Source organism: Clinocottus analis, unplaced genomic scaffold, assembly GCF_023055335.1.
Source record: "Clinocottus analis isolate CAN_PGR_092001 unplaced genomic scaffold, fCliAna1.0.p SCAF_22, whole genome shotgun sequence".
NCBI classification, from domain to species: domain Eukaryota; kingdom Metazoa; phylum Chordata; class Actinopteri; order Perciformes; family Cottidae; genus Clinocottus; species Clinocottus analis.
Genome location: NW_027175954.1, coordinates 6,481,084 through 6,496,218, shown reverse-complemented (window position 1 = coordinate 6,496,218; position 15,135 = coordinate 6,481,084). Strand labels below are relative to the sequence as shown.

The window sequence follows — 15,135 nt, the reverse complement described above, 5'->3', positions numbered from 1 at the left end:
GTGAAGAAGTTGCTAACACAAAAGCTTCAGTGTGTTGCTGCATGCAACTGCAATTCTGAATGAATTGGCCCTTAAATGTCCAACTAGCATATCGTCACATAATAAGAAAGGGGATCATTGAAATTTGATCTAATCAAAACATTATATTTATTTTCTGCTGCAAAAGCCAAAATGGTTAACAAGCATTAAATCAGAGTATATGCAAAATATGTCAAAGCTAATATAAGCTACATCCCACAATGTCAGCCGTCCCACAATGCATTGGGGTCGTAGACAATATTTTCCTGCAGGATCAGTGAGGTAGAGATGCCCACAGTTGATGTGATGGTTAAATACATTATTTGGCTAAAAACATCACCTTCACATTTCATAAAGACACATTCAATCATTGATGTTGTGACACAAATCAACCTCCCTTTTCAGACATACATCGAGTTCATAGAAGTGCTGATTTGAGTTTATATATCAGAAAATAGAGTAGTGCAAATGTATTCCTTTTGTGCAGCAGGATATTCCCTTGTTATCACAACAAATCTTCTTTCATGAAAAGCCTTCTTTCCCATTTGTAGTCAGACTGGACTGTTGCATTCAGGATGGGATTGGCAGTAAACTCCACACTGCATGGCCCTGAGCTGCAGGGAGCCTCTTCCAGCTCCAGGACAGTCACATTGTTGGGTGCAGCGGTGCTGAGGATGTTAGCAGGTACAAAAAGTGTCACTTGAGGGCCTCGGGCTGGCCAGTAACGTCCCAGGTTGAAGCCATTGATCCAAACTTGCCCCTGATAAGAAAAAGGACAAGAACTGAGTAATTGGTCAACATTATTAGCATTGTGTTTGAGGAATATGTCCTTCATGACATTACAAAAACACACTAAACACTTCAAATTTGATTGAGCCCATGCTAGTGAACATCTTGACAGGAAACACTCATGAAGATAATAAACTTGACAGCTGACATTCATTTATAGGGCTGCAAACAATAATTATTGTTACTTTTACATTGTTTACTTACAATGAGTCCATTATCAAATTAGTTGGTGATTGTTTTGTTTTTTTCCGTTGTCTCATAATGAATACCCGAATCATTTAAAAAATAATATAGAGTGCATATGACCCTGGGGTCATTCAAAATGTTACTACAAACAATAATGGTTTATTTATGATGCTGAATTGATATTCTGTGGGTTTTTTTTCAAAAGGGCAAAATAACTTAAATTTTAACCAAATCCAAAATAATTCTTGGTTGACATGCCTTCCTCCATTTGGGCAGCTTGATGTAGGTGTCCTGGGGGAGGTCTGGGATGCCATCAGGAATGATGAAGCTTCCCGTGTAGAAGGCTGGCAGGGAAAGAGTAGGAGGCGGCGCTGGGTCTGCTGGTTTGGTTTCACTGAGAAGACCCTGATGGATCGCATCATCGATGCTGAGGCTGTACATGGTCCAGCCAGTGAGCGTATCCTTCCCCAAAGTCATGTTGGACACCAGGCCCTGTGGAGTGCAATAAAAAAATCAGACGGGAGGAGCTGAGAACTCACACTGACATCCCAATTTGTTGGAAATTGTTTAGAAGGTTTACTTCCTAGAAAGTGTGAAATTAAATTCTTATTTTGTTGCACTTCAATCGAATGTAATTAAAATGTTCAAGACTTGTAAAACCTGCAAAATAAAATCTAGTAAAGCATTGTGACATCTATTCGTCAAGGCACATATAGCATATTTAAAAAGGTAGCTTGAAATAAACCTTAAAGTCGTTAATGCCCTTTCCGTAGTTGATTCGGCCCATATTCTCCACCAGTATGTCAACCTGACTGCCAGCTTTCCCAGTCACGTTGATAGTTATGACTTTGTTCCTTTCAAGAATCCCCATAGCCACCTTGAGAAAAAAAATCAGAAATAATCAGTTTGCTACATTTTCAACAAGAACTAGACATCATGTTTCCAATTTCCCATACCAGTGTGGATACAATACAGTTACCAAAACAATATGTGTTTTTCTATATCTTACTTTGAAAAATACATTTTCTTTTTACATGTACACAAAAGAAGCTTAAGCTCCCTAGAGTTCAATGTTGTTTTAACACATACAACCGCAAAATAATGGCTGCTAATCACATGATGATGGCGCTTTTGATGTATTTCAGCTTGTACCAACGTAGCATATAGTTTAACTCAACTGGTGACAACAAAAGGCAAGTGCATGGACCTGTGTGTCATTTCTGGGAAGAAGCAATCAGACTCACCCCGTCCACTGACACATACGCTCTATCATGGACGCCGTTTAGTGGAGATGACAGTGGAGTTGGTGTGTTGCAGTTAACAGGTAGAGTAGTCCTGTAGAGCACATAACCAAACGCCTAAAAGGACAAAGAGGATAGAGATACATTTTACACAAAATAACAGCTAAAAATAAGTCACATGTAAAAATATTGTTGTTTTTTCCCGACATAAAACAGAAAAGCATTAAATAATACCTGGTTCAATTCAATGAAGGTCTGAGGGTATTTACTTTTGACAGGGCCAGAGAAAGACAGTATTTCTAAGGCATCCGATAACGTCTGGAGCTGCGGTAGAACAGGGTTGCTTTTAACTATTTATTCCTTATGTTTTAAATCATGTGACAAAAAGTCTTTCAATGGTGAGTTCATAGCAACAGTGTCCACTGCCTGCTTACCTTTTTCATTCCAACAGTCCCATATGCGTACTTTGGAGTTGTGGGTGGTATTGGTCCCTCTGGTATCTTATGGTACTGTTGTTAAAAAAATACACACGTTCTTCTAGATGATATATACTCCACTGTACATTAAAAAAATACAAACTTAACACTTGTTGATGTCACAATTTAATAACCCCATTTTATGCAAAACAGCTAAAGCAATACTAAAAAAAAAAAAAAGGTAGTAAATTAGTGGCCTGCACTTGTGTTCTCACCATTTTGATCACCTCTTTCATAGCAAAGTACTTCTCTGTGAGGTCTCCTGCTTCTGTGAGCGGGGCGTCGTAGTCGTAGCTCGTGGGCTGCGCGCCGTACGGCTCGTTGGCACCTGAGATATCGAGAGGCAATCAGAGGGTGAGTTTCTTCGTGAGTTAATCATTCCTAAAAACACATAATACCCAAGTGGCAATGTTGTAAGTCACTTGAAATGACCATGTCTTCTCATCAAACTACCCTGTTGAAGTGCACTCACCATTCCAGTATCCAAAGTTTGTTCCTCCGATGAACATGTACCTGTGGGGAGAGAAATCAAAGTGAAATGTAGACAGAAATAAACTACAAATAGGTTCAAATAACTTTAAACTTTAAGAACAAGACATGAGCTTCTTGTCTCTTAATCATTTTCTCTTCAAGAAAATGTATTCCCAGATGTCAATTATGTAACTAGTTACCAATTATTTTGGTAACTAGTTACATATTGGAATGGTGGCCATATAGTCCCCATCATAATAACATATGTTGTGTAATTTAACCGGTCATTAAATCTGTTGACTCACAGGTTGACGTTTGCTCCCATGACAAGCATCGCGTTGAGGGTCTTGGCCACGACAGCAGACGACACGACAGAGTGGCCTGACCCCCAGTGGTCCAGCCAGCCGGTGTAAAATTCAGAGTTCACCTGTTCACACGGCAGGAAACCCCATGAGTGCCTGAGAAAAAACTGCAGTGTGGTTTAAAAATCACAAAGTATTTCGGGGGAAAATACTTGCCAAAGGCCCACGAGGTTCAGCGTGTCTCTGTGCTTCAAAAGCAGCGGTTACATTTGAACCTAGCAGGATCAAAACACAAAGATAAGCTCATGAGTAAAGAAGCTATTTGTGCAACTTCCTCATCCCTGCTGACTAATCGAACACATGACATGAAGTAAATGTAGAGGTAGGGAACAGAAAAAAATTCTTGAATGACTGTAAATCATCATGTAATGTATTTCATTTCAAATTGATGTTACAATACTGCTACTGCAGTGCCAGATCTAGTGTCACATCATCTGGAAGTGGCTTGAAAACTTTTCCTCGAGAAAATACATAACACTTGAACTAGATGTTAAACTCAACAGTCAGTCAATTAATCAAGTTTCTGTGGTCCGTTTATCAGCATGTTGGCAAGTTGTTCTGCTGTTCCTCTCAGGACAACATCATGCACCACATAGTTTAACTCTTTAACCCTTTTAACCCAGGCCTTTCTAACGACAGGCTTTGGTTTTTAGCAGTAGCCAATAATGCTGGTATACGTTTCATTGAAAAACATGTACGTATATTGTATTTGTCCCTCCCGAATGAACATGAAATTTAATAAAAGACATAACTTAACTTTTAACCAACAGTCAATATTTATTAAGTGTGGCTTCAGCCGCATGGGGTCAGAGACCCCATGCTGGAAGCACACTTCATGTTCTCCTGCGGGCTTATTATTATTATTATTCTTCTTATAGTCAAACCACTACTCCTCCCAGAGCGTTGCCAGCACATGCGCAAAAATTACATCGAAACGTGCGGTTTGCGCGGGAATCGTGAGGTATGACTTTTCTAAGAGATTCGCCCGTACGTTTTCCCGAAAAATGCAAAAAACATAAAAAAAATTTCACGAAACGTTCGTAGAGGGTGGCGCGCCAATTAACAGAGTGAGAAGAAGCGACAGAAACTGTTAAAAAAATAAAACGTATTTTGTCTTTACTCCCACAATGTTCACTCTTCATACACCATTGTTGGATAGAAACGTTGGAAATCTTGTCTTCTGTCATAAACTGCGGTCGATAGGAATCCAACGGACTCAGACGTCTTGAAATCGGACTGAATGTGAGAGAAAGTCCACCTCGCTCTGCCATCCGCCGCCATGTTAAATCTCCCTCCAAAGCCACGTCTCCCCTGAAGCTCGTACCTGATTTGTAAATCGCCCGTACAGACACATGTTTTATCGTACAGACTCGCCAGTCACAGTATCTGTTCATCAGGTCTTCCTAACGCTCAATATGCGATATCGAAGCAATAGTGGCTTTTAAAGTACCATTTTTTTAAAATAGTTTGAAAGGAGTTCCACAGTATTTAGGTCTATTAAGCTCAGCGTAAGGAAGTCCCTTTGAAGTCATCACCATGGCAACCTTTGATCTAGCGACCCACAGGTGTTCTCGTTAGGGCAGTTTAACAGACACACAGACACTTACACACGCACACACAACACAGATGACTTCTGTCTCTCTGTCTGTTTGTCTCACACACACAGACACACACACAAACAAACAAACACATACACAAACATATACACAAACACACACACACACAAACAGACACACAAACACACACACACAAACAGACACATACACACACACACACACACAGACACACACAAAGACGTTTACGTGTGTTTTATATTGTGTAGTTGTCAACACTGATCATTAATAAGGTCATATGATATTTCATATATGTTTGTGTGTGTTCAGGACGTTCAGTAGTTTATTTCCTTAAGTCCACAGTCCAGTCTGCCTCTAATCAGTCTGCTGGCGCTCACTTGGTCACCATGACGACGGCAGCACACAGGTGCTTCATGTCAGCCAATCAGTTTAACACACAAACCAACTCAAGTGCTTTGGAGGAGAGACGGGCGTCATAAACAAAAGCTATATATTGCGAGGTCTTACGGCAGTAGTAGCCACACTTTCAAAATTTCTTGCGAAATTTTCTAGTTGTAAATTGTATTGCACTGACTTGACTCCTGACACATACCTGGTCCAAAGTCAACAGTAGCGTAGAGACCTTGTATTGAGCCACACTTGAGGTAGCTGAGCCCAGCTCCATCTGTGGTAAAAAGCACCACCTCCTCACCAAGGTGAGACCGAAACAGCTTAGTCAGGTGGCGCATGTAGTTGTAGTCACAAGCGAAATAACTGCCATATTCATTCTCCACCTACCAAACACAGCCACAGCAGGAGGGAAATGGTATTTATCTCACGGATTCAGGTACTTTTAATAAAAGGTAATGCATGTCAGACTCACCTGTACAGTGATGATGGGACCACCGTTCTGGTAAAGAAAAGGCTTTATCATTGGCAGTAACTTCCCCATCCACTCATCTACTGCTGTGATGTAATCTGACACAAGGCAAACAATTATAAAGTTGTATGTGCTGCAGCATGCAACCATGACTACATGTCATCATTCATGCTGTTGTTTTTCATTCTCACCCGGATCTGAGGAGCGCAGCACAATGTCTTTCTTGTTGAGTAGCCAGGCAGGCAGCCCACCCTGATTGACAAAGTAACACAAACAATGGCAATTTTTTTGTACGATTTAAATGGCTTACCAACCATACAAAAATACAGTTAAATCATATTTGTCTAAGTGATTATATGATTGAGTTATTACTACGAATGCATCAATGTTTAAGCAGCAGTTCACAGTTTCAGCTAACTGACATTCAGGTAATTTAGTAGTTCATTTACTGTACAATAAAGTACAATATTGCCTATGAAATGTTTCAAAGTAGAAGTTTAAACTAGCATAAGATGAAGAGTCAAATATGTTCTGTATTTATTTCTTCTTTAATTGTCTCTAAATACCATAAAAATTTGACAAACGTTTTTATTGACCACCAGCACTCACCATGTCCCACTCTGCACATATATAGGGTCCAGGTCGAAGGATGACCACTAAACCGATGTCTTGGGCCAGCTGAAGGAAATATCCCAAATCCCTGTCTCCACTAAAATTGTACTTTCCCCGAAAGTCTTCGTGGTAGTTCCAGGGAATGTACCTTCAAAGTGAATAAAGTGTCAGTATTATACAAACATGCATTCTTATGTTTAATGGTGTCACTTCATTACAGCTGCAACAAACAAATATTTTCATCATCAATCAACCGGTCAATTATGTTCTCAAATAAGCAATTTGTGTTTTTCTTCTGCGAAAGGGCACAGAATTATGATAAACGTCAATACCTGTTATAAAAAGCCAAAAGTTACACCTTTAAATGTATTGCTTTGCTCAACCAGCAGTCCAAATCCTAAAGTTAGTTAGTTTACAGTCATAGAAAGCTAAGAAAATAGTTTTTTCTGAGATAGGGCCAGCTATTATTTCGAAGAAAATTATTTTAAACGAATAATCCACATTTAAGATCGATACATAATCCTTTTCTGCGGCTCATTTATTCACATCACTACTCTGCAACACATGTGACTGCTGACATATGATGCCAAATTGGTAGAATGACTGCAGCACAGTCACATGCATGTCAAGAGAGCCCACAGTGATGTGAATGGATTTACATCAGGAAACAAATTCTCTCTATTAAAAAAAAGCTTTTTGTATAGAATCCAGTTGAAACATGGCATAGTCACAACAACAACTGAAACAACAAACCAAAAGTAGAGCAGGAAGATGGTGAGACATAAAGTAAACGTACGTCTGGATGGCATTTAGTCCTGCCATGTACATCTTGAGCAGCCGGTCCTTCCAGTAGACTCGGGGGATCCGGCTGTAATGGATGCTTCCTGAGATGTATCGAAACTCTTCCCCATCTTTCCGAAAGCAGTTCTTCTGGTAATCCAGGCTGAATGAACCAGGTGCCCCGAGCTGCAGGTCAACACATCATAATTTAATTCACAATAAATCAGTTTATATTGTGTTCCTTTATGTGGTTAAAGTTCCATGTTTTATGGTGCAGGGCTGACATCTCAGCTGACTTTGCAGACAAGACAATATGAGCTTGATTCAACCCAACTTTACTGTCCACTTGCCTTTAGCTACATCTAAAAGTATTAACTCACATTGAGATTTACGTTGTGAAGAAAGAGAAAATAATTTGAGACCAAGTGCCAATCCTTTGTTTGGACATTTTGTTTCATGGCTTTAATAAAACCGGATACATCATCTGTTTTAATGAGTTTTTAATGCTTGAATGTGTAGCTCCTTCAATGTCGACAACACGGTATAAAAACCTTTAAAAACTCAGTGGTACTTACTGAATGTCCAAACTGCAGCAGCAGCAGCAAAATGCTCCCGAATCTGAGCGCAGCCATGATGTCCGCTTTCACTAATACATTAAATAGTTAAAACGTTATTTCCGTGAATACCGTCCGCTGCTGTTGTTACTGCTCTGAGTACGCTGTGGTATTTTGAATGGTGTGGTAGCATGAGTTGCGGAAGTGAAGTCATGTGATGATGCGTTGTTGTGGTGTAAAAACGCGTTTTGGTCAGTAGATGGCGGTGTCGCGCTTTTTATTGATGGCGTTTCAGGCGAGATTGTTATGTGTAAAGACTTTAGCGGAGTTTGTCAATGAAGGAAACGAAAAACCTGCAAAACACACTTTAAAACCACATTTTCTACATTGTGTGTTTTAGCCCACAAATGTTATATAAATATAAAATATTTAGAAGCTACATAAAAGATTGATCAGAGAGATCTTTCTTCAAAATATTTTAGCATAAAAAATGTAAAAGTGTTATTGATTTACCGGTTTCACACAAGTCTTTCGTCTTTGTTTACCTTTCACACCTGAATTATGATCAGAAAGCTCACTGCAGCCTTATCTGCTGTGATTGCTGTGATCTTTCTCATTCACCTGAAGTTTAATGAGTGAGTGAGTGGATGTCCATAAACAGTGTCCTGGTTCAAATTGTCCATAATGTTTGCACCACAAGAACCTTTAAAACTGTGATGTAGCGTTATAAATGACGTAGAATAATCTAAACAACATTTGTTGTGAATTGGTAACATCGTCATATTAAGTCTTTGCTTACTAAAACTAAGACACAATCACATGAACAACTCTGTAATATGCACAATATAAAACAATTCATTCAAGCATTTTGAAGCTTATTATATAGAGTGTTGTTGACAATACAAAGTGTTTTTTCAACCCTTAGAAATATTATATACTGAATTCAAACTTTCATTTAGTTTTGTGAATGCCTCTAACAAATTGTCAACAGAAAAGGATTTTTTTTTAATCAAGTTTACTCCTTGTCAATAGATAAGGCCTTGCAATGTTCCCACAGCGGGACAAATAAAGGAATATATTATCTCTTGTTGATTTTCTATTCACCATCCCTTTAACGTGGTGTTGATGTGTCATGACTTATTTGCTCTCTTTATAAGACACATATCTGCAGTCAAACTGCTTAACACCCTTCTTGTCCAAGTCAGGTGGTTTGCACATAAGGTCTCTTATTTATCCATATCCTTAGTTTGAAAAATACACACATAACACGTGTACTCATAATTAAATTGTACCCTTAAAGACTATTGCGAGTTTACTTATTGCAGTTTCCATCTTAATCTAATTATGTGAATACGTAGGATAGCCTACATGAGGTCACAGGAAATACAAATGGGGAAAATCCCAGTTTTCTTGAACGATAAACTATTTGCATATTTGCATAATCTTCCCTGTCCTGTGATTCTTTTTTATAGTATATATATATATATATATATATATATATATATATATATATATATATATATGTAGCATAGATATGTCTTTTTTATGCAGTACTTTTTTTTTCAAGCCATTACATAATTTAGGAAAACATGTGAGAAACATTCATCCTTAGGCTTTCCTGTAGCTGTCATCCATAAAATGATGTTCCCATATGAGGGAACCAGTTTTTTCCAGACCGTAAGGGCACAGTCTTAGACTATTTTAAAACTTTTAAACTCGTAGTTAACGAACATAACAAATGCAAAAACACAAAAAAAATTCTGGGTAGGGTTTTACAAAAAAAAAGAACAGAAAGGAAGGAGTGCAGTAAGGTGGGCGGTGGGAGTGATTGAGCTGACGAGGTGTGACCAACAGGTGTACATAATAAACCGATTACATGACTGTGACAAACAGGTATACTGATATCAAAGCCAGAAACAGGAATCTGGAGGTCTCATACACACACCTGGATCCAAAGGAGGCAGAAACTAGTGTGGCCATTTGAATATCAGAAGGTGTGACCGTCGTAGCTGTTTGCCAAATTCAGCTTTATATAATCAAAAGTGAGAAAGGTGCATGTTTTAATTGATATCTACAATCCGGGTAAAGAAACTACTTAATGAGATCATTGTTCATTATTTTACAGGGCATCTTAATAAAACAAATTACTGTGGGAAAAATATGATTTTGCATTATGACTGAAAGTAAACTGTGCAAAACAAGAACTTGTCAGAGAGAGAGCAAAGTAGGCTTAATGTCGTAGAAGAAAGGAGTTTTCTGTCACCAGATAGAAAGATAAATTGCTTCAATGGTCCTGTGTCGCATGAGGGAGTTGTTTCTGTCTGACCTAAGAATGAATTGTTCTCTCTATATACAAATGAAACTGTACTTCATCTCTGAGTTGTGTTCTTCCAATGCCGCATAATAAATTGATTTATAACTACTATGGGTATTTGTGCTCACTAAAAAAATGTACTAGAAAACAATTCAGATTTTCATTCACCAATTCTTTGATTTATTTCAAAAATTGTGTTTGTATACAATTTGTGGAGATTTTTTCGCCAATGGCTATTCTAGGTCTGGTTTGTTCCCAACAGATGATTATTCATTTTGATTTTGATATTTAATTTAATTTTTTTTTTTATTCCACATGTTTTTTACTCATTCAACTTGTATTATACTCTTAAAATCTTAAATGTAATGTATTGACAGACCATGTGGTCAAGTTACTAGAACTTCTACAAATCTAGGTTTAATTCAATCTTGTTTATAGTCTGTTTTTTGTTATGTTTCTCTCTTTTGCTGCTGATATTGTGGCTAATTTGGCTTTGAGTTAACCTCGGCGCTGTGACTGATTGTGTGAACTTAATGGTTCACTTCCTTGATGCAGTCTATGGGTTCAACAATAAAAGTAAAGCTGCCAGCAGCTGTGAGCAGCTCGCCAGCATTTCCCCTTGGGGATGAATAAAGTATATATCTAGTATAGAAAGGTTGCAGTTCAACCTCCAGACCGGTAGGGGGCGATAACGCGCTGCTATGTTTACCATCCGCTACAGACAGGAAGTAAAACAAGTACACAACGTTGGTTGTGTCACACGTGGGTACGCAAGTTTCTCAGAGTAATGTGGTGTAGCCAACTTATTTAGAAACATGTCAAAGAGGCAGTCAGCCATGCTAGAAGTAATTAATGGTTCTGGAGTGGGACTCGAGGAGAAGGAGGTCCAGGATTCCCCGCCGGAGACCAGGCGGACCCGCAGCGGCCGCAAAGTGCGCACTCCGGCAGCACTTCTGGACTCAGAAGCCCCAGTGCGGACCCCCAGCCGGAGGACCAGGAGTTCCGTCCTCCAGGAGCTGTCGACTGTAGAAAAGAAAAACACGGAGGAGGCCGCGCCGAAACTCGACAGTCTGACCGAGGAGAAGCTCGACATGCCTGCCGTTCCGGAGTCGGTGGTCGTTACCTTGTCGGAGCCAGCGGAGCCGCACGCGCTGGCTGCAGCAGGTACAGACGCAGGCGCCGTTAACGGCAGCGAAGACGTTCACGTGTCCGGGCCTGCAACAGCAGAAACGGCGCCCACGAGTAAAGCCCCCCCAATGAAGAAGCCTCGCTTGGGTTCAAGTGTAAAACAAGGGTCGGTCATTCCGCTGGGAAAACCCAAATCTGGCCGTGTGTGGAAGGACCGCAACAAGCAGAGGTGAGGATGACGTAACGTTAGTGTTACTCAGGAAGTAACTGAGCTACTCTTCTGGGCCTAGTTCACTCTATATATGAGCTTTAGTTAGTAATTACTTTTCATACCTTAGATGCATAAAAACATGTGCTTTACATCTCTAGAGTTAAGTATGAAATAGTTAAAGTGTACTGCTTACATATTACTCTATGATAATGATACAATAACACAACAATATAACTCTGACAGAGGTCATTTTGAATATCACATATATACTTGTTACTAGATACTCCTTTACCTTTTTGATTGCAGTATAATAATTAAAGTAATTGTGTAGGATGGTATTGCTACTTATACTCAGCCCACATGTCTCTCTCTGCCTCTATATAGTGTATTTCACTTTGATTCTTCTCAGCTTTAGGCATTCATGTAATTGTGAAAATGGAAACATGGGCATGGAGCATAATTTTACACAAGGTTGAGAGTTTGGTTAAGAATTAGAATGATAAATAAATAATGCGTTTGTCAGTGTCTATATTTCCGTACAAGTTACATTCGTCATTCAACAGACTCGTCTTTTAGCTCCACAGTAGTCCCTGGCCTCATGTTACCTTTTATGCAAATTAGTCCATCCTACGGTCTTGAATTAATCTATAAACCTGCTTTATCTGATTTTGTCTTTCAGGTTCTCTGCACTGTTAAGAGACAAACCGTTGTGCTCTTCTTGGGAAAAGAAGATGGAGGCCAAACGGGAGAAGGACCTGGTAAAACGGTATACTTTGCAGCTTAAAGAGGAGAAAGCCAGCCAGAGAGAGGTAGACTAAAGCTGTGGTGATTTAACCCTTGAAATGTTTAAGTATTTGCACCTTTTTACATCTTATATTCCATGTTTTCTGGTTTCATAGGAAAAGAGGAAAAGAAGAGAGGACAACTTGAAACGTCGTGCAGAGAACGAACGCAAATCAGAGATCGTGCAAGTGGTATGTCAACTGTTGTTCACACTTAAAGTTCTAGGAGACTTTACCCAATATACGATGACACCCTAATGCCCGGGTCACACTGACGGCATGAGCGGCACCGAGCTGAACTGCAGCCTGGCTACACGGACGGCATTGCTTTCTACACATTGTCTGCCTTTCACAATGGCCAGAATTTGTATTTTCATTATAAGTTTATGAATAGCATTGTATTAAGTAAATTATAACGATCTAAAATTAACAATACTTAATCTATGTAGCTGTGCACGTCACTGCATTTTCCACATCACTGTCCTGCAAATATTTCATTATGAAAGCCTCACGCTAACACATTCAGGGATTCGGTGCACTGAAATATGAGAGATGGCTAATATTTTTTAAAAGGGAAATCTTAAGTCTATCTATAAAATATCTATGACATGTTTTAGAGATGGTAAAATTAAGATTTTTACTGTCCATTTTGCTTTAAGCGACTCACAGGAAAAAATAAGTAAGATCCCAAATCAAGAGACAACGGCATTCATCATTTCTAATTGTATTATACATCAGTCCATATGGATTTAAGTTCACAGGTGCTTTCCCTATCTTACAATATATTGGTTCATAGTGTTTTTGTACAACCTCAGAGTGCACAAAAAAGAATGTTCGACCCTGGAGAGCTTATATCTCCTTCCACTTTCTATCAAGCTGATTTTGTGTTGTAAACCACTTAATTTTATAAATAACACATTGAATCTTTTAACTGAGAACTTTGACTCTGGTTTAAAAGAAAAAATGAACACATTTGTGAGACTTTAAAGTTATGTAGAAGTTTTAAAACTACTTTAAAATTTGTGCTATAAAAACAGTTAACCGAGTAAAAGGGCAATAATTAATTGACAACGTAAGCATACAGAACCTTTCTGTTGGAGTATTTACCGTTGTTTGTATTCACCTGTCTTGTTTGTATCACAGATCCGAAACACAACAAAGATCAAGAGGATGAAGAAGAAACAACTCAGGAGAATTGAGAAGAGAGACACGCTGGCTCTGCTGCAGAAGACGGAGAAGCAGCGTGCGAAAGTCAAACAGCAAAAAAGTCAGATGGTTGTCAAAGATCTGGCCTAAAGACTGATAATAAAAATGCAACTTTTCAGAACTTAGCCTATATGTTTTATATGTGGACGTCTAAATGCATCAAGCACATTTATATGGGAGTTAAATAGCTAAATAAATAGCTTTGAATTTTGCACATTTGGTAAGATTGCTGTGGTTCAAGTTGCCACTGAGGTGACCATCAACATACAGTTAGGATTCAACCTTTTCTGTTTTTCTTTTTTGGTATAAATATCCTATCATTTATTTTCTTATTTTGTTAATTTCTCAGAGCCTGTAAAGATCACACATGACCATTTCTGTTTTACTTACAGGATTTTATATAGATTAAAATATTAATTCCTACTGTTTGTCAAATTGTCACACTAATTGATGGCCATAAATACAAGTAAAGATAAAGAGAAATTATGCATTTAAAATATCTACCATTAGAACAACAATACAACAAATGTATTTTTCAGTTGAGGTACTTGAGAATATTGTCATTTAAAGTTAATGTGAGGCACTTTAAACTCATAAGTCGCTGCTCTAATGCCTGTAAAAAAAGATGGAATATTTACAGGTATACAGTTATTCTAACATCACAATAGAAATAGAAGGTTAGTACTGGGTTTGGAGTATTGGAACTGGATTAATGAATAGCAGATGGAGATAATATGGACACAGAAATCACAGTGTGCAACCATTCAATCCCACCACTCCCACGACTGCAGAGATCCCAAAATATTTCAAGCCCAAATGCACCGTTGTGTTTCACGAAGGAGCTTAGGTCATTTATGCTTATGAAAAAACGAAGGGTATATGGGGGAAAATCGTTGCAACAGTATTCTCCCCTGGTATGTAACACAGTGGCGACTAAACACGAGTTTTATTCAAATCATTTTAGGGACAAAACTGTTACAAATATAAATACAACATTTAGTGTCTGAATAAAACTCTTTTCGTTTCTAAAATAGTCATCACTGAAGGAAAGAACATCAACATACCAGGCGTGTCCCAACTTTTGACCGACAGTGAATGATAGTGAACTTTAGTTTCTGAACAAAAATCAGACAAAACAAGTAATTAGAAAGTGTCAACTTGGGCTTTGTGGACAAAATAATAACTATTATCTATTATTCGAGAGACAATGATAAGTTTTGTCTCATTATTATAGCTTGACATGAAATGTATAGTATGAGGGAGTTTTAGGTGAGACACAGCATCTGATGTCAGAGAATGTCATGATGTATATGTTCAATTGTGTAAGCTAGAGATGTGTGACAGGACGGACGTCACTGCTGCTCGGGCTGTTGGGTCACGGTGTGAACACACATATTTTTGTAGTTTCGGCTAGATTTAAAAGCAAACTATGACTGAGATAACAATGAGACCATGAAAACAAAACACTATGGTAACTACCAACTGCCACCTATAAATGCAAAATGTAATTCATACAAAATATTTCAGGCCCATTATAACCTTCTTAAATGTAGGATTATTAGAGGGCTGATG

General features: G+C 38.5%; 2 protein-coding genes across 2 annotated transcripts; one reads left to right on the top strand and one right to left on the bottom strand.

Moving 5' to 3' along the window:
- Positions 1 to 123: 123 nt before the first annotated feature.
- Positions 124 to 8,086, bottom strand: glb1 (galactosidase, beta 1). The gene is made up of 16 exons (XM_068588858.1): positions 7,944 to 8,086; positions 7,385 to 7,554; positions 6,586 to 6,736; positions 6,168 to 6,228; positions 5,980 to 6,074; positions 5,710 to 5,890; positions 3,700 to 3,758; positions 3,487 to 3,608; positions 3,183 to 3,223; positions 2,926 to 3,038; positions 2,669 to 2,743; positions 2,469 to 2,558; positions 2,238 to 2,351; positions 1,739 to 1,870; positions 1,252 to 1,485; positions 124 to 778 (listed from the first exon to the last, which is right to left on the bottom strand). The coding sequence occupies exons 1-16, from the start codon at positions 7,998 to 8,000 to the stop codon at positions 524 to 526; spliced, it is 1,950 nt and encodes a 649-aa protein (XP_068444959.1). The 5' UTR covers positions 8,001 to 8,086; the 3' UTR covers positions 124 to 523.
- Positions 8,087 to 10,976: 2,890 nt separating this feature from the next.
- ccdc86 (coiled-coil domain containing 86) lies at positions 10,977 to 13,986 on the top strand. The gene is made up of 4 exons (XM_068589072.1): positions 10,977 to 11,593; positions 12,255 to 12,384; positions 12,475 to 12,549; positions 13,501 to 13,986. The coding sequence occupies exons 1-4, from the start codon at positions 11,052 to 11,054 to the stop codon at positions 13,651 to 13,653; spliced, it is 900 nt and encodes a 299-aa protein (XP_068445173.1). The 5' UTR covers positions 10,977 to 11,051; the 3' UTR covers positions 13,654 to 13,986.
- Positions 13,987 to 15,135: the final 1,149 nt, after the last annotated feature.